Source organism: Delphinus delphis, chromosome 15 (assembly GCF_949987515.2).
Source record: "Delphinus delphis chromosome 15, mDelDel1.2, whole genome shotgun sequence".
Taxonomy (NCBI): Eukaryota; Metazoa; Chordata; class Mammalia; order Artiodactyla; family Delphinidae; genus Delphinus; species Delphinus delphis.
This window is the reverse complement of record NC_082697.1, coordinates 61,129,396-61,153,992: the sequence shown is the minus strand read 5'-3', so window position 1 is coordinate 61,153,992 and position 24,597 is coordinate 61,129,396. Positions and strand designations below refer to the sequence as shown.

Sequence of the window (24,597 nt, the reverse complement as noted above, 5' to 3'; positions counted from 1 at the left end):
TGCATAAAGCAGGGCCACATCAGACTAATGCAACCAGGAAAGACACAGCAAGCCTCTGTTAGATTTAGACAGTTTATGATTTAGAGAAGGTGACAGCTACACGTGGTGCTTGTCCCACAAACCAAAAAGACAACACTGAAACAAAAGGGGCCAGGTGACTGCAGAGTGAGCTGTGGATGCCCCATCGCCGAGCAGCCAACTCTAGACTGTGGCTAAGTGCTTTCATACTCTGTAGCTCTATTCTGAAAAGGCAGTGGGGCAGGAAGCCCCAGGCCTCATCAGAACCTGGGCAGCAGTGAGAAACTGTCTCATGACAGCCTCCCAGGCGAGAGAGGGAGGTGGCCTCCCATCCTCTCCTGGGGTGTTCCATCCAGATGCACATTAGTTACATCTCAAGCCTTTGCCTGCGTGGACTATCTGGATATGTGCAAGGTCACCAGGATACCGTGGAAGGGCTGTACCCCTACAGTGGACAAAGGTGTTACATTCTGCTTTTGAGCAGATGAGGTTTTCGATGTTTTGGGGGCATCTGAGCATTGGTGTCCTGTCAGCAGATTGTCGTGCTGGAGTGCAGGAGAGGGGTGAGGGCTGGACTTTGTTGTTGTTGGCAGAGAGACCGGGACAGGATGAGAGCATCTATCATATGCATGAGGAAGGAGCAGAGGGCCCAGGGTCGGATCCTGAGGACCACCAGCATCTGAGTGATGGGCAGAAGTGCAAAAATGTGCCTGAGGTTATTGTGACACTGCAGCCAAGGGGAAGAGTGTTTGAAGAAGGGGATGTTGACAGGGTCTGATGCTCTTGAGAAGTAGAATGAGGACTGAGACATAGCCATTGGGTTTAGCCTTGGGAGTAGGTTTTTTCTTCTTTTTTAAAGAACATTCTTTAAAAAGTTAAAATAATTTTAATTCTGGTAAAATGTATAACATAAACTTTACCATCTTAACCATTTTAAACTGTACAGTTTTGTACTGTAAAATATATTCACACTGTTGTGCAACCGTCACCACCATCCATCTCCAGAACTCCTTTCATCCTGCAAAACTGAAACTCTGTACCCATTAAACAATAACTTCCCATTCCCCCATCCCTCAGCCTCTGGTAACCACCATTCTACTTTCTGTCTCTGTCAATTTGACTGCTCTAGGTGCCTCATGTAAGTGGAATCGTACAGTATTTGTCTGTTACTGGCTTAGTTCACTTAGCATAATGTCATTTAGGTTCATCTGTGTTGTAGCATGTGACAGAATTTCCATTCTTTTTAAAGGCTGAATAATATCGTATGTACTACATTTTGTTTATCCGTTTATCTGCTGTTGGACACTTGTGTTGCTTCTACCTTTTGGTTCTTGTGAATAACGCTGCTCTGCACATGGGTGTACAAGTATCTCTTTGAGTCCTCGCAGTTCTTTGGGGCACATACCCAGGAGTGGGATTGCTGGCTCGTATGGTAGCTCTGTTTCTAATTTTTTGAGGACCAGCCACACTTTTCCACAGTGACTGCACCACTTTACATTCCCACCAACAGGGCACAAGTGTTCCAATTTCTCCACATCCCTGCCAACGCTTGTTAGACTTGAGAGTAGTTTAAAGAGGTGAGCAACTTCAGTGAGGGTGAAGCGGGGGAGCAGGGGGCTTGCGGGTCCCTGGGAGTTGAACTGGACCTAGTGAGTGGAGAGGAGTCTTTAAGGAATTTAGCTGTGAAGAGACAAGAAGGAGAGTGGTTGCGTGGAGCTCAGATTAAAGGAAGGGGTTTCAAGATAGGAGAGAAATTGAGCCCATTTAAGTGCATTGGGAATAAAACAGGAGAGAAGAAACTGAATGGGGATGAGTCTCAGTGTTGTGCTATAAAAATTTTATAAAAATGCATTTGACCAGGAAAAAACAGTCTGAACATTCTTCATTTGACAGTCAGCTGCTGGGTGGGTCACCTCAGAATTGAATTCAGTATTGAGTTTGGCCAGCAGGTGGCAGCTTTTAAAAGTTTGTGTTTCTAAGGCAACTTGAGAGACTAGGAAATTTCAACAGTTGATGGGAAGTGATGGGTAAACCCTAGCACTGTTATTTTAGTAACTAATGAATAATTTGCCACTTTGCTCATTTTAAAACAGAAGAAAGTTATGTGCATAGGTCATTTCAGATGCAGTTGTTTGGGGTGATAGCTCAAAGCATGTGAAACTAAAGCTATCTAACTCCATATAAAACTTCAGTCTTTTTTTTTTTTTTGCCTAGATTTTAACCCGTTCAAATAAGCAATATGTATACGTCAATAGTGATTTTTTTTGTTTTGTTTTTAAATTAGGAAGAACTGAATGATGCTGTGGGGTTTTCTAGAGTCATTCATGCCATTGCTAATTCGGTAAGTGAACCAGACATTTTAACTAATTTCATGAACATAACATTTAAGGTGAAATGCCCAGTTATCATTGCACATTAATCATCTGGTCACGTTTAGATTGTTTACCTGGTCTGGAGGGAGAAGTTAGAACTTCATAAAGACAGAATGTTGTTATAAGGCGCTTAGTGTGACATCGTAATTGCGGTATTATATCCAAACCATTTTTTTAGAAAGCATTTCTTGTAAAACGCAGGGGAGGATTATACAGTGACAGCCTTATGTGGCTCCATGGAACTAATATTTATTATTCTCAAAACCAATAAGAAGCAGAATAACAAACTAAAGAATATGGTGAGAAACAATCTAGTGTTTGAAGTGTTTTATTCCTTAATTAGAAGAATCTAGAGGGTAAAAATAATTGTATTGAGTTCTCTGCATAACTGTGATTGAATCTTATATCTCATAGCCTTAATAACATTTGATACATTTAAAAAAATGTATTGACCATTTGTGTAAATATGCTGGAGGGTTCTGTAATAGATAGGATAGACATTTCCCCTTGTTTCGTAAATCCTTTCAGGAAAGAGGCACCCACATCTTGAATAGATTAAACTGGGTCTTGCTGCTGGTTGTTTTGTGAGTTTTGCATCCGAGTCAGACTGCTTGCCTGGATGCTAAGTTGCCTGGAATCCAAGACTTTTCTTTACTTGAGTAGCTGGCCTAGGGAGAAGAAGTTGTTCCCCTGCAGAAGGAGTCATCTTGTCCCTTAGACGCTGAACTCTGCATCAGGGAAGCTTTACGGCCAGACTCCAGGAGTCCGTGAATGTCTCACCACCAGGTGCAGGCTTGTCAAACAAGAGCATCTGAGGAGAGGCAGCCACTGTCCCCCGTGGGGGCGGGGGGCTGTGGCCAGTAAACAGAAGTTAGAGAGCCTTGTGAAGGAGGAGGGCTGGCTCACCTGGAGCTCTTTCGCTCAAGTAAGTGACGTCATCAGAACGGAGTAGAGAGTTGGATGAGCCTGGAGAAAAACCAAGGTGTGAGTCTCTTGAGAAGTGGCTAAGATTACAGGTATCCAGAAAAGCAGAGAGGAGTCATGTTTGCTTACATTATACACTCTTAGCAACCTTTAGAGCAGTGGTTGATTTGACTGAGGCTGTCCGTGAAACACAGAGATGTGGGGTGGCAGTTGGCTTTGAGCCCTCTTATAGCCACTGTGAGGGTTTAGGTAGCTTTTCCAAGATTGGGACGTTTGTTTGCCTTGTACAAACAATTTGGATACCTTAGCCTGCTGTGCCTCTGTTTATTTTTTCTCTCTGTTGTCTCTCTTCTGCAGAGTGATTCATAGTATGTTGCTGACCATTGGTAGTTCACGTCACAAAGCATACTGCGAGAAAAGCCCTATTTATTAGTGATCCAGACTTAAAATTTAAAAGTCACATACCTTAAAAATACTAACATAGTTAAACTCTGTAGAGCCAGTGAACAGTAGACTCTCTTTATATCAGATCAAATTCTTTTCCCATCACTCTTGGTAGTGAATCTGTTTTAAAAAATTTTGTATTAATTTTTCACCCAGAGAAAAGTTGCAAAACTGGTGCAGAGTTTCCATATATCCCTCACCTAGCTACCCCAATGTTATTATCTTACATAATATACGGTTATCAGAACCAGGAAATTAACATTGGTACAATATTATGAACTAATTTGAATTTCACCCTTTTCCACTAAGTCCTTTTTCTATTCACAATTCTATCTAGGATCCCACATTGCATTTACTTGTTATTTCTCCTTAGTTTTCTGCAGTCTGTAATTTTCTTTGTCTTTTATAACCTTGATATATTTAAAAAAATATTTATTTATTTATTTGGCTATGTCAGGTGTTAGTTGCGACATGTGGGCTCTTCCTTGCGGCACTTGGGCTGCTCTGTAGATGTGGTGCATGGGCTCCAGAGCGCATGGGCTTAGTAGTTGCGGCACGTGGGCTCTCTAGGTGTGGTGCGTGGGCTCTAGAGCGCACAGGCTTAGTTGTCCCAGGCATGTGGGATCTTAGTTCCCTGACCAGGGATCGAACCCATTTCCCCTGCATTGAAAGGCGGATTCTTAACCACTGGATCACCAGGAAAGTCCCAACCTTGATATTTTTAAAGAGTGTTGACTGTAATTTTGTCAGATGTCTCTCAGTTTGGATTTGTCTGATCTTTTCTCATGTTGGATTGAGGACATACATTGATTGAGGCAGGAATACCACAGAAATGACGGTTCATGATATTGACCTGAATCACTTGGTTTAGGTGATATCTGCTGGATTTGTGCACTGTAGAGTTACTGTTACCTCCTTTGTGACTGATAAATATTTTTGGGGAGATACTTTGATTGAGACAAGGAAAATCCTGTGTTTTTTTGTTTGTTTGGGGTTTTTTTGGCTGCACCACGTGGCGTGCAAGAGTTCCCTGACCAGGGATCGAACCCTTGCCCCCTGCGGTGGAAGCTCAGAGTCTTAACGACTAGACCACCAGGGAAGTCCCGAAAATCCTGTTTTTCCTCAAGCTTTTGCCTGTAACCGTAGCATTTGTCGGTGGATCTTGCCTGCAGCCATTATTGCTGTGGTTTTCTAGTGGCGAGTCTGTGTTTCCCTCTTTCTTTCTCCATTCGTTCTTGGAATTCTTCTAGAAGGAAGAGCTGTCCCTGCTCCCCTGTTTATTTGTTAATTCTTTTTAAAATTTTTTTGGACTCAGGGAAATTTATTTCATTCTACAGATTTTAATCTACTTTTTTTATTGTTTATTTTGGGGTTCAGATGGTACCACCTTGGCCATTGGAGTTTCTTCAGGTTGACTCCCCCTGGAACAAGCCCCCACCCTTTTCTGAGCACGTCCTTACTTTCTGACATCACAAGATGTTCCAGACTCATCTTCTATTTTCCCTGCCTCAGCTGTAGAATCAATGACTTCTCCAAGGAGCCCTGGTTCCTTTTATTGGAGAATGGTGTTTCGAAACCAAGATCTGGTCCTGGGCTACTACTGTGGTGTTAGTGCTTCTAGTTCCCCTCACTGGACAGAGCTAAGAATGATACACGTGTGTAACCATGCATGTATACACACATTGATATTTCCATGTCTGACATATATGTATATATATTAAAAAATGCCTTTATACTGATAGACCTCAGATTGTAGTCCAATACCACCGGGTTTCTTTTTTTTAAAAATTAATTAATTAACTAATTTTTGGCTGCGTTGGGTCTTCATTGCTATGCGCGGGCTTTCTCTAGTTGCGGCTGCGGTGAGCGGGGGCTACTCTTCGTTGCTGTGCTTGGGCTTCTCATCGTGGTGGCTTCTCTTGCTGTGGAGCACAGGCTCTAGGCGCACAGGCTTCAGTAGCTGTGGCACACGGGCTTCAGTAGTTGTGGCTTGTGGGCGCACAGGCTCAGTAGTTGTGGTGCACGGGCTTAGTTGCTCTGTGGCATGTGGGATCTTCCCCGACCAGGGTTCGAACCTGTGTCCCCTGCATTGGCAGGCAGATTCTTAACCACTGCACCACCAGGGAAGCCCAGGGTTTATTTCCAACCTACTCTCTTTTCTTATTTGTACATTTTTTTCTCCAGCATTGGGAAATGCAGTTCTTATTATATGCTGTTTTCATAGTTCTGTTCTTATCAGCCTTCTTCAGTGTTGTTGAGGGATTCATTTATAATACAGTTAGGTTCATCTTTCAGGTTTGTATTCCATTTTGGGTTCCTTCCACGTCTTCTCTGTGGTTTTAATTAATATTTGGTATTTTAGCATTGTATAGGTGTTCAGAATGTGCCCACACACTGAGCCAAAAGGACAGCTTGTCTTTTGGATTTGGGAGATTTTGTGTAAAATTATTTCAAATAATTATGTTTAGCTCTGTGAGTCAAGGAGTGTTACTCTGAAGGGCCACTGGGACATAGTGAAAAGCTCCACTGTAGTGACCAGATGCTTTATGTTAAAAATGCTGTCACCTGGCTAGCTAAATCCAAGTTGATATTCCGTTTTCGTAGTTTAATTTTTATCAAAATGGACCAATTTATTGCACATATATTATACCTTACTGGTTGAAAAGCAGTGAATTTCATTGGAAATATTTCAGAACGAGCCCCATGAATTTTGACATAGATAATGAAGGAAACGAAAACTCATTCTACTTAATAAAATTAGAAATTAGTTATTTTTACCTTTTAGCATTGTTATGAATATATCTTTTGGAAATAAGTGAGTTGTTTTAAAGAATACACTCCGAAAATAGATATTTGGAGTTTGTTGACAAATGATTCGACAGTTCAAGGTACCTAGCATTTTCAGTTACTTTCTTGAGCTCTTCAGTAAAAATTTTACTACTGATTCTTGTGGGTGGCAAGATGAATAAAAACCAGAGAAAAAAAATCAATGAAATCAAAGTCATTTGGAGTTTTACTTTGCATTTTGGATTGAACACCAGAAGAGGAATGAAGTCAGCCCAAATTTCTTTATTTGCATATCTTTATACATTTTTTTTCCTTAGTGTCAAAAAGTAAGTTTAGTACAAAATCCTTATGGAACTGAACCATACATTTCACTCTCAAGTCCTGATATAATTTTGTACCAAGAAGTCTTTTCCTAATCTTGACTTTTTTTAGGGGAAACTTGTCATTGGACACAATATGCTCTTGGATGTCATGCACACGGTTCATCAGTTCTACTGCCCTCTGCCCTCGGTAAGTGACTTGTCAGCCTGTTTTAAAAATTCTTGAGTCTTTATTACTGAGAAAGTGTTCTCTGCTGGGTGCCATTTCCTTGTCTGCAGCATGCTCCCAGAGGGACAGTCTCCTGAGCTTGGTTGTACATTTTTGGAGATACATACCTACAAGCCATTTTAAGGAATCTTTGGTCATCTGCCATTGCCGGAGCACGGTTAAACATTTGTTTTGTCGTGGCGCCAGTGGTTTGCTCAGTTAGTGCTGGGCGGGGGTTTCCTGGGCCGCAGGTGTGGTCTTCTAGTTTGGTATTGCTAACAGGAGAAATAGCAGGGCCGTTGAAGGTGGGGTGGTGCTAGAGGTCATCTAGACTGGATCAGGTTGTGCAAAAGTCTTGCTTACCTCTTTTGAGGCTGCTTCCCTTAGGTTCTCTGTTGACCTCGGTGTTTTTTTTTTTTTTACTCTTGGAGCCAGGCCATCTCAGTGCACCAAAGCATGAGCTTTGGGAAAAGAGCTTCTCTTCTATCTCCTCCTCTTCTGCTCCTTGACTGCCCGTGTGGCCTCGTCTCGTTTGCCCCTTGTCACTCTGTCCTCTCCTCTCCTGTATTTTCTCTCTATATTTTCTGTCCTTTAGTCATCTCACCCACTTCCAGGACTTCAGCTGAAGACACCCACATCTTTTTCTCCAGCTGGGATCTCTCCTCAGATCTGGGTCGTAATTCATGCTGGACCCCACATGTGTTTACCTGGATAGCCTTCAGAATGAGAGGTGTTTAAAATTCACATGTTGCAAACAAGATGTGTAACTTAACACAACCTTTCTTTCCTTTAGTCTCCAATCCAGTTCTTTCTCCTGATTTCTTTACTATAAATGATGCCCAGTCACCAATACTGTTTTTAACATCGGTTTTGACCCTTCTTCTGTGCCCCAGATTTGGCCAGTTACAAAATACTGGCAATTTTGTCTCCGGGCTGTCTCTCACATCTGGATTATTTTCATTTCAAGTAGCAAGTAGCCTTATTTCTCATCTGAAATTAGCAAAAATAATCCAGGCAGGATTCTCTGTCTCGCTTTAACCTTCATCCCATCCTTTAAACCAGAGGTTGGCAAACTTTTTCTATAAAGGGTCAGATAGGAAAATATTCGGGGCTTTCCAGGCTGGACAGTCTTTGTCAGGACTCTCAACAATGCCGTTGTAGCCTGAAAACTGCCATAGAATGCAGTGCATAAACAAATGGGTGTGGCTTTGTCCCAGTAAAATTTTATTTAAAAAATAGGTGATGGGCCAGATTTGGCCTGCAGGCCATGGTTTTCCAACCTCTGCTTTAAGCTACCACCAGATTAATCTTCTATGACTTCTGGATTGGATGATACCTACTTTAGAGTTCAGTGCCTTTTATACATCTGCAAAGCCTCAGTTACTTTATATTTCTTACGAGACATCGTTCCATCAGCATCTTGATTACTTTTCTTTGGAAAAGTCCAACACAGCACAGCTCTGAATACAGCGGGTCTGTTGCTTCCCTTGTCCTATTTCTGCAACCTTCAGCTTGTCCCTGCTTTTCATAACAACTGTATCGCCCTCTGGGACTCAAAGACATCATAGTTGTGAGTCTCAAAACAAACATGATGGGTGTTAATTTGCATTGTGTACATCTAAAGAGCTAATGTTAGTTTCAGATCATTCACTGCTTATTGGCCGAATGGTAGCAGTCTCTCTCACGACTTTTTGACCTTTAAAGCAGTGAAGGTATCTGTAAGGAAAGAGGAAAGTATTTAATACTGTTTATAGGTGTTTTGAACACCAAACAGAGCTTGGCATGTAAGATGCATTAAATATTGATTTAACAAATGCGAATCTTCCGACTGTGTCAGTTTTATAATCTCCTGATGTATGGCTCTGTTCACATCACTAACCCTGCTCAAAATTCTGAATTAATCCCACATTCTTTGTTTTTCTATACAGTTGATTCTTTTTAGCCTGGCATATCAAGCTTTCTGTGATCTGGCCCAGCCTTCTTGTGTAATTTAGTCACTCGTTACCATCCTTATTCTCAGCAAGATTGGCTCATTCTCGTTACCATCCTTATTCTCAGCAAGATTGGCTCCTTTTTTCCCCTGGAAAGTGTCTTTGGTTTGGGTATATAATTTCCTCCAAGTTGAATTTTCTCTAGCTTTTCTCAATGTTTGCTATATATGGCTTTACCTGTCTTACCAAGGTCTAGCTTACGCCTCTTCTGTGAAGTTTTCCCTGCCTGCTGCCTTGCCCAAGAAGTAATCTTTCCTTTCTCTGAACTCCCACAGAAGTTCAGAGAAACTTCTTTTTGTTTGTGTACCTCTTTTGTTGCATAAATTTTATCTTTACAACTTACTCCCCTTTTCCTTCTAGGTGATTCGCTCCTTGGACAAGGAATATAACCTTTATTTTTTTTTTAATTTTATTTTTCTTACTTTTTGGCTGCATTGGGTCTTTGTTGCTGTGCATGGGATTTCTTTAGTTGTGGCAAGCAGGGGCTACTCTTCATTGCGGTGCACGGGATTCTCATTGCGGTGGCTTCTCTTGTTGCACAGCATGTGCTCTAGGCGTGTGGGCTTCAGTAGTTGTGGCACTCGGGCTCAGTAGTTATGGATCGCGGGCTCTAGAGCGCAGGCTCAGTAGTTGTGACACATGGACTTTGTTGCTCTGTGGCATGTGGGATCTTCCCAGACCAGTGATTGAACCCATGTCGCCTGCATTGGCAGGCAGATTCTTAACCACTGCACCACCAGGGAAGTCCTGGACAAGGAATATAATTTTTTTATTATCCGTGTCTAAATGCCTAGCATAGCACTTAGTATGTAAGCACTTAATAAATGTTATCTTGAATGTAACTAGTTTTGAATCAAATTCTACTAGAAAGAGCATATGATTTGTTGCAAAGTAGGAGGTGGGTTAGGATAAGCAGTTTCATCCCTTGCTTTATTACTCAGGTGACCTGAGTATGTTATTTAACTTCTTTGTGTTCTGTCATTGTTGGAAGGAGAAAATGGTTTTCTTCCATCTACCTTTAGAAGAAGCGATGACAATAAAGAGCAAGACCTATTTAAAATGGTAGAACTTTTACATATGCTGTTGTCAAATGTTGCATTTAAAAGTATACTAAAGAATCCATATTTGGGGACAGCCTTTTAGGGGAGAATCTCCTTTTAAAAGTCTTCTTGGTATTTCATTCAGCATGACCTTTTAGAAGGCACTGGTTTAGAACTCTACTGTATGCTGGCCGTGGAAGTTGCCATAATTCTATTTTTTTTTTGCTTGTGAGGCTTTGTAATGGTATTGAGAGGTTACAGTCTATTGCATTTTTGTGTGACTTAGCATTGAAACCACTTATTCATGTATTGTTCATTAATTTAATGATAGCCATTGAAAAGCTGGTAAATATTTCAAGCTAGCTAAATAGTCTGTATTTACAGGCTTGAAAAGCTAATGGGAAATGGCAGTTGCCTATGAAGCATGAATAACACTGAAGAGAAGTATAGTTATAAAGGGTCAGGAGTATGACTGCGCAGTACAGTGTGGCAATTATGTATGTAAATGAGTTAATTCAAAATGAGAGCAATCTCATTTCAGCTCTAGACTTCCTGAGCAAATAAACTTGGGAAATGAATTGTCTAATTTAGGCACTTGCTATTGGTGCCACTTAAGCAGTTTTCTGAGTAGTTAAACAAGAATCATGTGTATTGGAAAGTCTGTGTTTTAGTGGCCATTTTAACCAGTATTTCAATGGTGTTTCCATTAAAAGTGTAACCTAATTTACAATATGTCTATTTCCTGCATGAACTGCTTTATTTTATTTTAAAAATTTTTTTAATGAAGTATAGTTGATTTACAATGTGTGTTAATTTCTGCTGTACAGCAAAGTGACTTGGTTATACGTATATATATTCCTTTTCATATTCTTTTCCATTATGGGTTATCACAGGATATTGTGAACCATGTTATTTAAATAACTCTACTAGTCTCACTATTATGATGAGTTGTGTAATAGAGCTATTACTGACAGTTTTCTACATATAATAGAAACCTTTTTTCCCCTCCTATTTCAGCCGTAAAATGTTCATATTTGTCTATTTTGGTTATGCAGAAGTTTAATATCAGGTCATATGATTCCCAGTCAGTGAGGAGATTGACAAGATTTTTAGAAAGTAATTATTAATGAGATATGGGCCTGACAGTTTAGCATAAAGGGCCTGTTTGAGGTATCACTGTTTGAGAAGAGAGCTATGGGACTTTAAATATTTATGTTTTAAATATTGTGAGTGTATGAGTAAAATCATAACAGGTCATCCTCTTTTTTTTAGGACTTAAATGAGTTTAAGGAGATGACAACATGTGTCTTCCCCAGGTAAGCTTTCTTTGAGGATTTGTCTTTCATTTATTTTTTTTATTATTATTATTTTTTAATAATTTATTTATTTTATTTATTTATTTTTGGCTGCGTTGGGTCTTCATTGTTGCACGCAGACTTTCTCTAGTTGTGGCAAGCGGGGGCTACTCTTCCTTGCGGTGCGCGGGCTTCTCATTGTTGTGGCTTCTCTTGTTGCGGAGCACGGGCTCTAGGCACGCAGGCTTCAGTAGTTGTGGCATGTGGGCTTCAGTAGTTGTGGCTCATGGGCTCTAGAGCGCAGGCTCAGTAGTTGTGGTGCATGGGCTTAGTTGCTCTGCGGCATGTGGGATCTTCCCGGACCAGGGCTCGAACTGTGTCCCCTGCATTGGCAGGCGGATTCTTAACCACTGCGCCACCAGGGAAGCCCCTGTCTTTCATTTAAAACAGTCATCAGGGCATCCATAATACAAACAGGTATTCAGTGATTTATTAAAACCATTAGGTCATGATGACAGTCCCATTCACATAAGCTGGGAAATGGCTTAACAGCTCTACCTTTGTGATGGTTTGCTTTTACAATTGATGATTGATTTTGTTGTTAAAAATTAAAAATCAGAAACAACCTGAGGGTGAAAATGGGCAGCAGCTGCTTTTTTCTCATCCCACCTGCCTCTATCTGAGGAACTGGTGAGGTCTTCTTGAGTTGGCTCTTGTCTTTCTTATATGTCGGGTGAACCTTGTCACGGTGAAGTGTCCAGTCTAGGGTATTCAGTTGACTATTGGAGACAGTTGAATATATAGTTGGACAGAGTTGAATACATCCAGTTGAGAGTATTCTGTAGTCAGTCAAGAACTGTCTGCCTAGAGAGTTTCTTTTTCTCAACTTTAAGTCAGTGCCTTAATCTGATAATGTCCACGGTTCTGATAGGTCCACGTCAGCCACATGAAGTCCGCAGAGCAAGGGTCTGCGTCTGAGGACCTGTCTGAAGAGGGCTGGTGGACAGTTGCTGTTTCAGCCAGGCTATTTCTGTCCTGTTATCTGCGGTGCTCACATTTATGTGAGAACAAACAGTTTTCATATTAGTGTCTCTTTCTTTTTTTTTAGTATTCCAGTGTCTGAAGCAGAATAGTAAGAAATAACAACAATAGTATGAAACTGCCAAATGCAAACTTTGACCCTCCAAGAAATTATGTCGTACAAATCTGGGTAGTGGTAGGAGATGGTAACAGCTTGAGAGTGTTAGACCTGCAACAGTAGTTGATCCATGTAAAAACATATGAGGATATTTAACTTACCCTTGAGGTCAGTGTAGCCCATGCCCTCTCAGCAAATCTAGAACTTGTACTCTGGGTGTGGACTTTCCCACAGTCTCTTGGTGAAGTCCCTGGATGAGGGGACTGAGTCCTCATCTAATGTAGCAGAGATGCCAGCACTAGGTTGGAATGGCTGATGTGCTTAATTCCTCTGTCCACTTTTAAGACTTTCATTTGAGTAAAATACATTTTGAACATTGCTATACATTTTGTTTACCTTATTAAAAATTCTTTTGCTTTTAGACTCTTGGATACAAAATTGATGGCCAGCACACAACCTTTTAAGGTATTTTTAAAATCTGAACTTTCATGCTATAGTTTGAAATTTTCTGAATTACTGCTAAGAGCTTTGGAATTCTGGTCTATTGAAATGTCATTTTCAACCCCCCCCCCCGAAAAAAAAAAGAAAAGAAAGAAAGGAACAAAAAAGGAAAAAAGAAATCGGAAACAGACTAGAAATAAATATATCAAAATGTGAATAGCAGTTAGTTGTCTTTGGTAGAATTTTGGGGTTTTTTCCTCCTTTATTCTTTCTGAATGTAAATTTTTAATATTATGTAATGTATTTTTGAATAGGTTACACATGCACACACTCCTTCATTTCTTTTCCTTATTTTACATATTTTGGATATATATTCTAATCAAGAGAATTCAGGTAAAAGTATAATCAGTTGCTACTTTCTGAAGTGACTTTATATGGCTGAGTGAAATGAATGCCAGAACAGTATAGCTTTCTGCCCAAAGGTCTGTAGATGTCTAACACATCTGTAAAAACCTTTCATACGGCTGTACTTTCCATATGGTGGAAATTAAATTTGCCGTTTCTCTTTCACATTGAAAAAAACGTGTTAAAGAAACACAAAACTCCTGTGTTTCTTTAAAGAACACAAGGGGGCAGTACTAGATGTTTTTGTTTTTGTTTTTGTTTTTTTCCTGACACTCAATGAATCTCTTTAATGTATGTTGCACTGAGATGATGAAGGCTCATCATTCTCTGCTTACTGGTTTGCAGGATATCATTAACAACACATCCCTTGCGGAATTGGAAAAGCGGTTAAAAGAGACACCTTTCAACCCTCCTAAAGTTGGTAAGAATATAAAATGATCTTGAAAAGCCCCAAACACTTGGTGATAATTACGGATGTCTATCGTAGAAGAAAGGTGGAACTGTTCTAGAAACTACGTATATTGTACATTTGTAGATTTTGGCTAAATTAACTTGCTCATGCCCTGGGTTGAATTACTGTTTTCTGAGTAAAGGTGGTCTTCTAATTCTACATCTGTTTTATGTGAGTAGGATTGGGTCGCCTGTTCATTGAGAAGTTTAGCAATGGAAGCTTCAGGGCCTTTTTATATCCTAATTCTTGGAATTCTCCCTAAACTTGAAGTGTCTTTCTTTTTTATGGTGCTTTGTTTCAGAGGAGACAAAGTTGGTGATTAACTGCATGGGCTAGAGTGAAAATATGCTTTCTGTGTCAGGAAAGCCCAAGAACTGGGTTTACAGATGAGGAAGGAGGGGCCCCAGCCCTTCCTCCTTCAGAGGTGGCTTAGGCACCCAACAGCAGCAGTGAGGAAAACCAAAAAGGGAGGAATGTTTCTTGGGGGCGGAGATGTTTTGCCACGTCTGGCCATGGCCCCTACCCAGGTATTTGGTGAACCTTCCAGGTGTTACTTCCTTGGTTCCTCTTAGCCTAGTTGTGCTGTTTGATACCGTAACTCACATTCCCTTAGCTGCAGCCTGCAAACTTCCCGAGACCTTGATAATAGGACTGATGGTTCAGAAATTGACAATGGAAGGTACTAAAGCAGCCAAGGCTACAGTTATTTGCTTCCCTTTCTGGAATAGTCCAAAACAGGAATTAAGAAAAGGGTGGGGGGGGGGGTTGGTGGAGGGGAGAAAGCCTAGACCCTTTTCTCTAACTATATAATGGAAATAATTGATTTTGGAAATATGTGTTTCAGCTGGTGGCAGGGTAGAAGCTATGACTTAGTTGGGTCTCATGTTAAAAGACTTCTTTTAAGCTTAAAGTCTAATATTTGATACTTACTGAGTTTAAAGAATTCTTGCTTAAAGAGCACTGTATTGACGTAAAAACAATTGTAGCCTTTTCATTATTAATTTCCACTCATGCTTTTGATTCTGTTGTAACCTTTTTGATATTCATTTCCAGAATGGTTCTAGGAAATAATTATCTATGAGTTATAGTTTTATCCTATTATTTCCGTATAATATTCTGGTAGAGAGTTTACTCTAAAGCAGCTTTCTCTTCTTAGACCTCATTCTCTCAGCATCTGTGTATATCAGTGTGACCAAAGGGTCATGTTATAAAATGGTCTCTCCTATGAAGTGGCCCCATGTTCCAAGGGCAGCATTACAGCAAGTTCTGATCTATTTTTGGACTTAGTTGTGCTTTCATCTTTAGATCTGTAAGCTTGGAGACATAGTAAAGGATAGTATTGAATTGAGCTGCCAATCTTGATTGGAGTTTTTTGCTTTTGGGGAGGGTTACCTGGGGGTATTGACAGATAAAAATTACAGAGCGTTTACCGTGTACCAAGCACGGTGTAAGAGCTTTACTTATATTATTAGCTCATTTGATCCTCACAAAAGCCTAAGGAGGGAGCTTTGATTATCATCTCCATTCTACCAAAATGGAGGCCCAGAGGGGGAGTGATCTGCCCAAGATCACATAGCAAATAAGTGGTGGAGCAAAGATTCAAACTCAGACAGTGGGACGCCAGAGGCCATGCTGTTAGTCATTACTCTGAAATACCTGTTGCGTCCCAATCAGAAGGGGAATCATTGTCACAGAGCGAGTTATGCATGATTGTAAATAGTACCCACCTGCGTGCAGTTGAGAGGCCTGTGGCTGAGTCTTTGATAACATAACGGAGGCATTTCTCTAGTCTAGACCAAAGCCCTTGTTTTCAGTGACTCTGTTATCTCAAGGTCTTGTGTGGAGAGAATTAAGAAATAGATAGGTTTCTTTCTGCCTATTTAGGATGTTTCTGCAGCACAGACTAATGCCATTTGGATTTGGCAGGGCAGTGCACTTACCAGTCTTCATGATTTGTGATGATCTTGGGAAAACTGTTTTTTTTTTTTCTTTTTTCCTCTTTAGAAAGTGCAGAAGGTTTTCCAAGTTATGACACAGCTTCTGAACAGCTGCACGAGGCAGGCTATGATGCTTATATCACAGGACTATGTTTCATCTCCATGGCAAACTACCTAGGTACTCACTATACATGTTTCTGTTAGACACACCGTGGTCCAGAGTGGATCTTCCCTGTGTGCCCTTTCCCTGGGATCCACTCACCCCGTGAGAAGTGGAAGGGTTTTGAGGTTGGAGTGGGAGGAGGGGGAGGATGTTAGGGCGGGGGATGGAGAGTACACGGGGAGAACCATCACCGCTTACCTGTGGTGTACTTGGCCTGGATAAGTACCTTTTACCCTTGCTGAACCATACCATTGATTTAAAGATATTTTTCAGTCTTTGTCTACTTGAGTGTATATAATATTCTGCTTTTTTTCATTAGGTTCTTTTCTTAGTCCTCCAAAGATTCATGTGTCTGCCAGATCAAAACTCATCGAACCTTTTTTTAACAAGTAAGTAATCAGGGTCCCAGTCCCCCAGCATTCTCTCACTGTGGAAGAGCCCAGTATCTGGGGTGTCTATTAGGGGTGATTGGGAGGTCTAGGGCATTTTTAGATAAGATATTTTTCACCTCTGGTGACTCAGATGTTTTTTGAAAAATAGAAATTGACCTTTTCAAAAATAATTTATTGAATATATTGGCTAAATAAAAGAAAGAAAGAAAACATTATTGAAGGTAGCACATCTCTTCCAAGACAAAGAACTCGTGGTTTTGGAATTTAAATGACTCACAAGGGAGACTGTGTGTATGTGTCTGTGTACACAGTCAGACCTAACTTACCCCTAACAAGCCTTTATGTGTGAGATTATTATTTATGCTTGCATTATTATCTGATTAAATGATGTTCTTTCTAAGATGATGTTGGTTATACAGATGGCTTTTAAGATAATCTATGGAGAAGTTTTTGATTATCATTGCATCCCGAGCCCTCATCTGAATGGATCCAATGAAGTAAAAGCTTGCTCGGATACCTTCATTGTTGGAGGAAGTCAGTGTGATTCAGGGAAATGTCTAAGTTCAGAGCATTTCCAAAGAATCTCAGATAGTTACTTCAAAGTGTGGTTTGTGCTTTCTTGGCACAGTTGAGGCTAAAGTTATGGATGTGATCCTCAAGCCGGCCACAGTTTGGCTCCATGCCAGAGCCCTAAACCTTCATCTTTACCCCAGCTCTCTTCATGGGCTTGGTTCTAGGAGATTCAGGGCAAGCCAGACAGAACAGGGCAGCCCACATCGATCACTACTACCACTGAGAGAAAGAACTGTTTCAGTGTTGGTTTGGTTACATCATTTCCTTAATATTATATGCAGCACTTTACATTTCCATCAGTGCTGCACCAAGTAAGAATGCTGTCTCCTTCAGAGTCTGTATAAATACCAGTATCACAGTGCTTGTTTGTAGGTGACATGCTGCAGAGACAGATGTTAATTCCAACCATCTGGATTCCTATAGGCTTGGAATTTGTGTAGTCTGAGTTAGTGAATTTTATCATACTGTGGCTTCTTATTTTTTTAATCGTCATTTTTCTTTTCTGTGGAAGTTCAGAGGTAAATGTGTTTGACTTTTCAAAACATCTTTCAAAGAGGACTGGGTAACAATGTAGTGTATATTGAAAATTAAGTTGAATTTTTCTGCATGGGAAATTAGTTCTGCTAACAGTTGAGTTCTAGCTGTGTATCCAGCTCAAAATAGGTTTTTCTTAGCTCTTAATTCTAATTTTGGGGGTAGTGTTTGTCTTTGTAAATCTTAGGAAAGACAGTTATGTCATTGACTATGGAATCTGCAGGTGACACTAAATATTGTTTGGATTGGGCCTTTCCTTGCATTTTTATGTTTGTTTTTAAAAAATATTTATTTATTTAATTTTTGGCTGCGTCGGGTCTTCGTTGTGGCATGCGGGATCTTTCATTGTGGCGTGTGGGCTCTTCGTTGCGGTGCACAGGCTCCTCTCTAGTTGTGGCATGGGCTCCAGAGCGCGTGGGCTCTGTAGCTGTGGCACGCGGGCTCTCTAGTTGTGGCTCACATGCTCAGTAGTTGCAGCACGTGGGCTTAGTTGCCCCGTGGCATGTGGGATCTTAGTTCCCTGACCAGAGATTTGAACCGTCCCCTGCATTGGAAGGCGGATTCTTAACCACTGGACCAACCAAGGAAGTCCTGTATTTTTGTGTTTTTGATGTTAAGTTAGTTGTTTAACAATAGTTTCCAACTGGGAGATGTTTACTCGTGTTTAAATATTTAAAACAACAATCCTGCTTCTCCACTAAAATCAGCTTCTAATAAAATCAAGTGATGGATACAAACTGGGTTAGATAGAGGCTGTCTCTAGTTTTATCAGTCATCTGTGTGACCAAAATGAAGAGTAGTCAAAATAGGCTTTGATTTAAAAGTTTAAATAAGACTTTATATATTTCTAGATCAATTTATTATTGCTAATTATGTGCAAGGATATTACTCAGAAGAACTGGGCAGTAAACATATAACTTCACTTTAAATTGGGACTTGTGTCTATTCAGATTATTTTTTGCTGAAACCTAGATGCATATCAAAAATAGTTGAGGATTGAGGAATCCTCCTGTGATATTGCCCTGAAAATTCTTGGCCACTTTGATTTTTTTGCTCTATTTTTCCCCATCTGTAAAGGAAGAATCTTCATCTTCGAAGGGAAAAAAAATTCCAGCAGGATTTGAAGTGCAAAATAAGGACTGTTTTTATTCTGTGTTGGGATAGCTTGGTCAAGTACAGCTATCCATTCTTTTTCTTTTTTTTTTTTAACATCTTTATCCTATATCCCCTCCCTGTTGCATCTCCCTCCCACCCTCCCTATCCCACCCCTCTAGGTGGTCACAAAGCACCGAGCTGATCTCCCTGTGCTATGCAGCTGCTTCCCACTAGCTATCTATTTTACATTTGGTAGTGTGTCTGTGTCAGTGCTACTCTTTCACTTCGTCCCAGCTTACCCTTCACCCTCTCCATGTCCTCAAGTCCATTCTTTACATCTGCATCTTTGTTCCTGTCCTGCCCCTAGGTTCTTCAGAACCTTTTTTTTTTTTTTTTTAGATTCCATATATATGTGTTAGCATACAGTATTTGTTTTTCTCTTTCTGACTTACTTCACTCTGTATGACAGACTCTAGGTCCATCCACCTCACTACAAATAACTCAGTTTCGTTTCTTTTTATGGCTGAGTAATATTCCATTGTATATATGTACCACATCTTCTTTATCCATTCATCTGTAGATGGACACTTAGATTGCTTCCATGTCCTGGCTATTGTAAATAATGCTGCAGTGAACATTGTGGTACATGACTCTTTGAATTATGGTTTTCTCTGGGTATATGCCCATTAGTGGGATTGCTGGGTCATATGGTAGTTCTATTTTTAGTTTTTTAAGGAACCTCCATACTGTTCTCCATAGTCAGCCATCCATTCTTAACCCATCTAGAAAGTGGGAAAAGCAGTTGCTTCTTTTGACATCTCTTTTTGTGTTAATATTGACCTCATTCTTACTTAAACGTAGGTTTCATTTATGACATTAAACCTTGATTTTGTTACTTTTCTTCAAGATTTCCCTTGTAGAAAAACATCCAGCAGTTGCCGTCAACGTTATCTCAAGTGGTTGGTTTTAGAAAAATCTGTAATTTTTTCTGAGGGTTTATTTGTTTTGGCACCAGACTTTCCTCAATGTAAGCTTAACCAAACATGCATAGCCCTAATATAAATTTGGATGGACATGAGACAATTACACATGCAAATAATATTTTGTTCTGCTCTCACCAGATTTATGTTTAAAAAGTAGACCTTGAGGGGAGATAAACTCCACCTATTTCCACATTATTCTAAATTAGCATCTGGCTGTGTTAGGTGTGCTTTCTGGGGAAGCTTTACTGAGTCAACTATTGAGAAGATCCTGAGACAGTTGGTCCTTGAGCAGAATGCAGACTGAATGCAGTACAGGGTGCTTTCTGAGCCCTGTTTGTGCAAGAGAACCTCCCAGCAGGACTTCACATGGTACCATTTGTCTCTTTCGTGGCCTTGGCACCTCCCATATTTCTCCCTTCCTTTTTGGACTCAGAATGAAAGTCCTAAGCTTGCTGAGGGATGGAAATCAGGGTGAGACCACTGCTAATGACGGGCTGTGTGCACTGTGCTCTTCCTTTACGTTATGGGCTCTCTGCTCAGGAAGTGGTTTACCTTCTTTTATGACCTTGGTCAGTTTTCATCAATGCATGGAAAACCAGACTTAGAGAAGAGCCTTTGGTGAAATCTTTTTAGTCTGGAAGGAGCTAAAAATACTCTCTTTTACTTTTTATTGCACCACAGAAAGCACAAAATCAGACTTTTGCCTTAACGTTTTATTAATAGCCATCTGTTTCTGCAAGACACCTTGAACTCTTTTGTAGATAACCTTTTCTGAAGGGTTTTGGGGGAAGGTTATTTTCTATTTACCTCAGTTCTTAGAAGGAGGAAGGAAATGAGCACGTATCTTATTTTGGCTAATTTCTGAGTAGTGGAGTTAAAAAGGAAGAACTGTCTGCACTTTACTGTACAGGATGGCTGCCTGGTGCTTGACACCAGTGTTTTGAATTTGAACAGGAGTCCTGTAGAAATCTGGGTCTTCCTGGGATGACATGGCTATATGTTCTATCTAAGCTGTAGGTGAGGAGACAAACCATAAGACAATTTTGTTTCCTCCTCTGTAAAAACAGGGGTGGAACTGTTCCCTTCCCACGGAAGTTATAAAGATCGCATGAGATGCAAAAGGATTTTGATAGTTCCTAGAACTTAGTAGGTGGCTAGCATATATTATTTTCCTTTCTTGAAATACAAGAGAATTTAACACACTGGGAGATTCAAAACAGTAGATGTGGTAGCAGAATGTATTTTATGTTTTTAGTTTCATGATAGAGAAGAAAATTTGTTACTATGCAGATATAAAACTGGAGCAAATGTGAAGTGTCCGCTTTTCCAGTACTCACCCGTTAGTGTTTGCTTATGAAAAATCAGATGATGATGAAATATGTCAGATTGGTACATAACGGGAGCAAGATTGCTGTGATATGGAGCATTTTAAAGAGTTTTGTTATTCAAATGAAAATAGCAATTTATGGAAGGTTGTATAGGTATATAAAACAGTGATAAGTATAGAGTGGGAGGAATCATTGCGGCACCTGAAATAAAGCACACCGATACTTTCTCTTTTCCTCCGTGGAAAACAATCATGTTCCAGCAGCAGGTTTTTTCTTACAATACGCATGTGCTTCGTATTTAACATCAGAGAGATTTTAAACTGAAGGATTGTAGGAAAACAAAATACTTAAGATCTGCGCTGAACCTCCTTTCTTTCACTGGTACTGGACAGGCCCATGCTTATTTGCCTCACTTACCAGCACTGCCCTTCACCAGGTGACCCATGTGTCCGGAAGTGTAGACCCTGCTTGTCTCCCACTAGAGTGGTGCCTGACCCCCTGCAGGGAGGCCCTCACCTCACCTTCTCCTGTCCTGCCTGCCCCTCCTCATACAGAGGAGCAGAAGGTACTGGAGCAACAAGAGGGCAATGCTAATCTGTCCTGGTTCCCAGCAATTGCCGTCGGGTTTTAGCATCCTGGGTGATGGAGCAAATGTGTCTTTACTGAGATCCTGTTCAGCCTGGTTATCAATAGAGTCTATTGTTGTTAAGTGTTACAGTAATTCCCCCCATGAAGCTTCCAATTTCCCAACATAAGCAAGAGTTACAACACAGTTTGTGCTGTTGGGAAGCCTAGCTGTGTGTCACAGTGCACCACATAATTGGTTTCTATTTGCATTTCACATGTTAGAATCATTTGATTAATTTCTACAGTAGAACTGCTTTACTTCAGGGTATCGTGTAGTAGAGAGCAGTTGTGGTCTTTGGGGTCAGGTTCCTGGATTTGAATCCCAGCCCCAATCCTTATACCTGGGCCCCCTTGGGCAAGTTACCCACCCCGTGCCTCAGCTTCCTCATCTGGAGTTGAGAACATTGGTGCCCATTTGATAGGTGTGCCATCAGGGTGACATGGGAGAATGTATGTAAAATGCACGGTGGCTGGCATGTTGTGGGCCTCAGTTAGCTTGTCACTGCTGTGGGGACGTTTATAGTTTGAAGACCTGCTTCTTTGACCAAGTGCTGGGAGCTTTTTGTTTTTATAGAAAATACCATATAATCATACCTTTAGTACTGTACACCCCCTATAAGTAGGGCTTTGTATTCAATTATGAGCCTTGATCAGAAAAGGGAGGGAAGGGAGGGAAAAGCATGCTTGTAACTAAATGGTGCTCAGGGAGAAAATTTGTGTGCGCATCTTTTTTGCTTGTTATTTTCCCCCGAGGCATATGGTCATATCTCAGTCCTTGGGCTGGGTAGCATTTTCAGTTGTAGATTTTTACTGGGAGAGGAATGTAAAGAAATAACATTTATAAGTGACCCTTTGAAAGCTCTTTCTTTTTTATTTTTTTAAACAGCTTTATTGGGATATAAATTCACATACCATACAATTCACCCATTTAAAGTGTACAATTCAGTGGTTTTGGTTACATGACATTATGCATTTTCTAAAATTATGGTAAAATATATGTAACATACAATTTGCCATTTTAACCATTTTTAAGTGTACAATTCAGTGGCATTAATTACATGCACAGTGCTGTGCAACCACCACCACTGTCTATTTCCAGAACTTTTTCCTCACCCCAAACAAACTCCATAACCATCAGGCAATAACTCCCCCATTCCCCGTTCCCCTAAGCCCTAGGTAAACCTCTCATCTACTTTTCTGTCTCTATAAACTTGTCCTTGTGTGAGCTGTTTCTTTTTGAGCAACTCATTGCTTCGGTGAGATCTTAATCTATTAAAACGATTGCTATTTTGCAAACACCCGGAGGAGTTTTCTTTTCTGTTTGCGTTGCTGTTTTGGGGAGTGGTGCCACACCCTCCGTAAGGTTTGCTCACAGGCAAGGCAGCAGGGGCCTCAGTCGGGGCCACCTGGGTTCTTATTACGCTGCCTTCTGAAGCCAGCTCTGCTTCTGTGAAGTGGGGGTAGTAAACATCCACCTTGGGGGGCCGCCCCGAGGCTGCAGAGTCCCATCGGTCAGGCTGCTGGCATAGCACATGGCGTGGAGCGGTTGTGCTGAGTGCGGCTGTGACCGTCACTACAGTGAACTTCCAAGAAGATAAGGTGAATCTCATTTTTCCCGGTACTGGGGACAGTGATAGATAAACAAAGAGGGCTGTATGGACTTACCTCAGATCCTTGGGTGGCAGTCTCTCTGTGTTGACAGGAGGAAAGAGGCAGAAGTGTGTGGTGCCAATAAAATCTTTTTTTTATAGAGAACAGCAACCTAGAAGTCCTCTTAAGAAAGCACTTCCTAACTGTTTTCGTATCTTACTTAAAAAGGTCTTGCAGCGAGGTTGGATTGTGAATGAGGAGAGAATACGTCTCTGTGTGTTGGTCGCACTCATGTGCACTGAGCCTCAGGATGCTGGTGAGGCTGTGTGATTGGTGAGCAGCAGAGTGAAGCGGACACCTCCTCCATTCGTCTGCCACCAGGAGCATTTGTGTTGTCGTTTTCCCCAGGAGCCCCCGGTCATGCCAGAGCGAGGAGGTCAGGGGAGGCAGAATGGAGGCGAATAATAGCAGTGCCGGGCTTCCCTGGTGGCGCAGTGGTTGAGAGTCTGCCTGCCGATGCCGGGGACACGGGTTAGTGCCCCGGTCCGGGAGGATCCCACATGCCACGGAGCGGCTGGGCCCGTGAGCCATGGCCGCTGAGCCTGCGCGTCCGGAACCTGTGCTCCGCAACGGGAGAGGCCACAACAGTGAGAGGCCCGCGTACCGCAAAAAAAAAAAAAAAAAAAAAAAAAATAGCAGTGCCAATTATGGGACCCTTCCTTTCCGATGGGCTGGCTTTCCCAGGAACTCGGTATTAGCTGTCCTTTAATTTTATGTTAATGGTGCTTGAATACAGGAGCAATGTCCTCTGTCACCTCGGTTCTACCAAAAATGGATCTTGAACCAGGGATAGGGAACGTAGCTCATCACTTGTCCTAAACCAGTTAGAACTGTTGTGGACGTGGCTTCTTTTTTTAAAAAAAATATATTATCCCATTGCTTCTGTCTACCTACCTATCTATCTACGTATCTATGTACTATTTTTGGCAGTGTTGGGTCTTCATTGCTGCACGCAGGCTTTCTCAAGTTGCGGCGAGTGGGGCCTACTCTTCGTTTCAGTGCGCCAGTTTCTCGTTGCAGTGGCTTCTCTTGTTGTGGAACACGGGCTCTAGGCATGTGGGCTTCAGTAGTTGTGGCATGTGGGCTCAGTAGTTGTGGCTCGCGGGCTCTAGAATGCATGCTCAGTAGTGGCTCATGGGCTTAGTTGCTCTGCAGCATGTGGGATCTTCCTGGACCAGGGATTGAACCCGTGTCCCCTGCATTGGCAGACGGATTCTTAACTACTGAGCCACCAGGGAAGTCCCTGGACGCTGCTTCTTAATTATTAAGAGTCTAGGGAGTAAGCCTTCTAATAGAAGCGGAGTCCATTCTCAACCTCTTCCAAATTGTGCAAATTTTGGAGTCAGGTGCCGTGAAGAGTAAGAATCACACTGTTACGAACGCTTAGAGCAGCCTCCCAGATTCTGGAAGACTTGAAACCAATTGCTCCCTAGTTTACCGAATGTATTTTTCCCTGGTACACAGGATGTATTTTATCCTCA

The 24,597-nt window shown here is 41.3% G+C and overlaps 1 protein-coding gene across 4 annotated transcripts in view; it reads left to right on the top strand.

Moving 5' to 3' along the window:
• Nucleotides 1–24,597, top strand: part of PARN (poly(A)-specific ribonuclease) — a 167,762-nt gene that overhangs the window by 21,178 nt on the left and 121,987 nt on the right. For all 4 annotated transcript variants that reach the window (XM_060031775.1, XM_060031774.1, XM_060031776.1 and 1 more), the window contains exons 12-18: nt 2,303–2,359; nt 6,978–7,055; nt 11,377–11,420; nt 12,960–13,002; nt 13,729–13,804; nt 15,839–15,949; nt 16,254–16,323. In XM_060031775.1, coding sequence (XP_059887758.1) covers nt 2,303–2,359; nt 6,978–7,055; nt 11,377–11,420; nt 12,960–13,002; nt 13,729–13,804; nt 15,839–15,949; nt 16,254–16,323 — 479 coding nt within the window. The remainder of the gene's footprint in view (nt 1–2,302; nt 2,360–6,977; nt 7,056–11,376; nt 11,421–12,959; nt 13,003–13,728; nt 13,805–15,838; nt 15,950–16,253; nt 16,324–24,597) is intronic.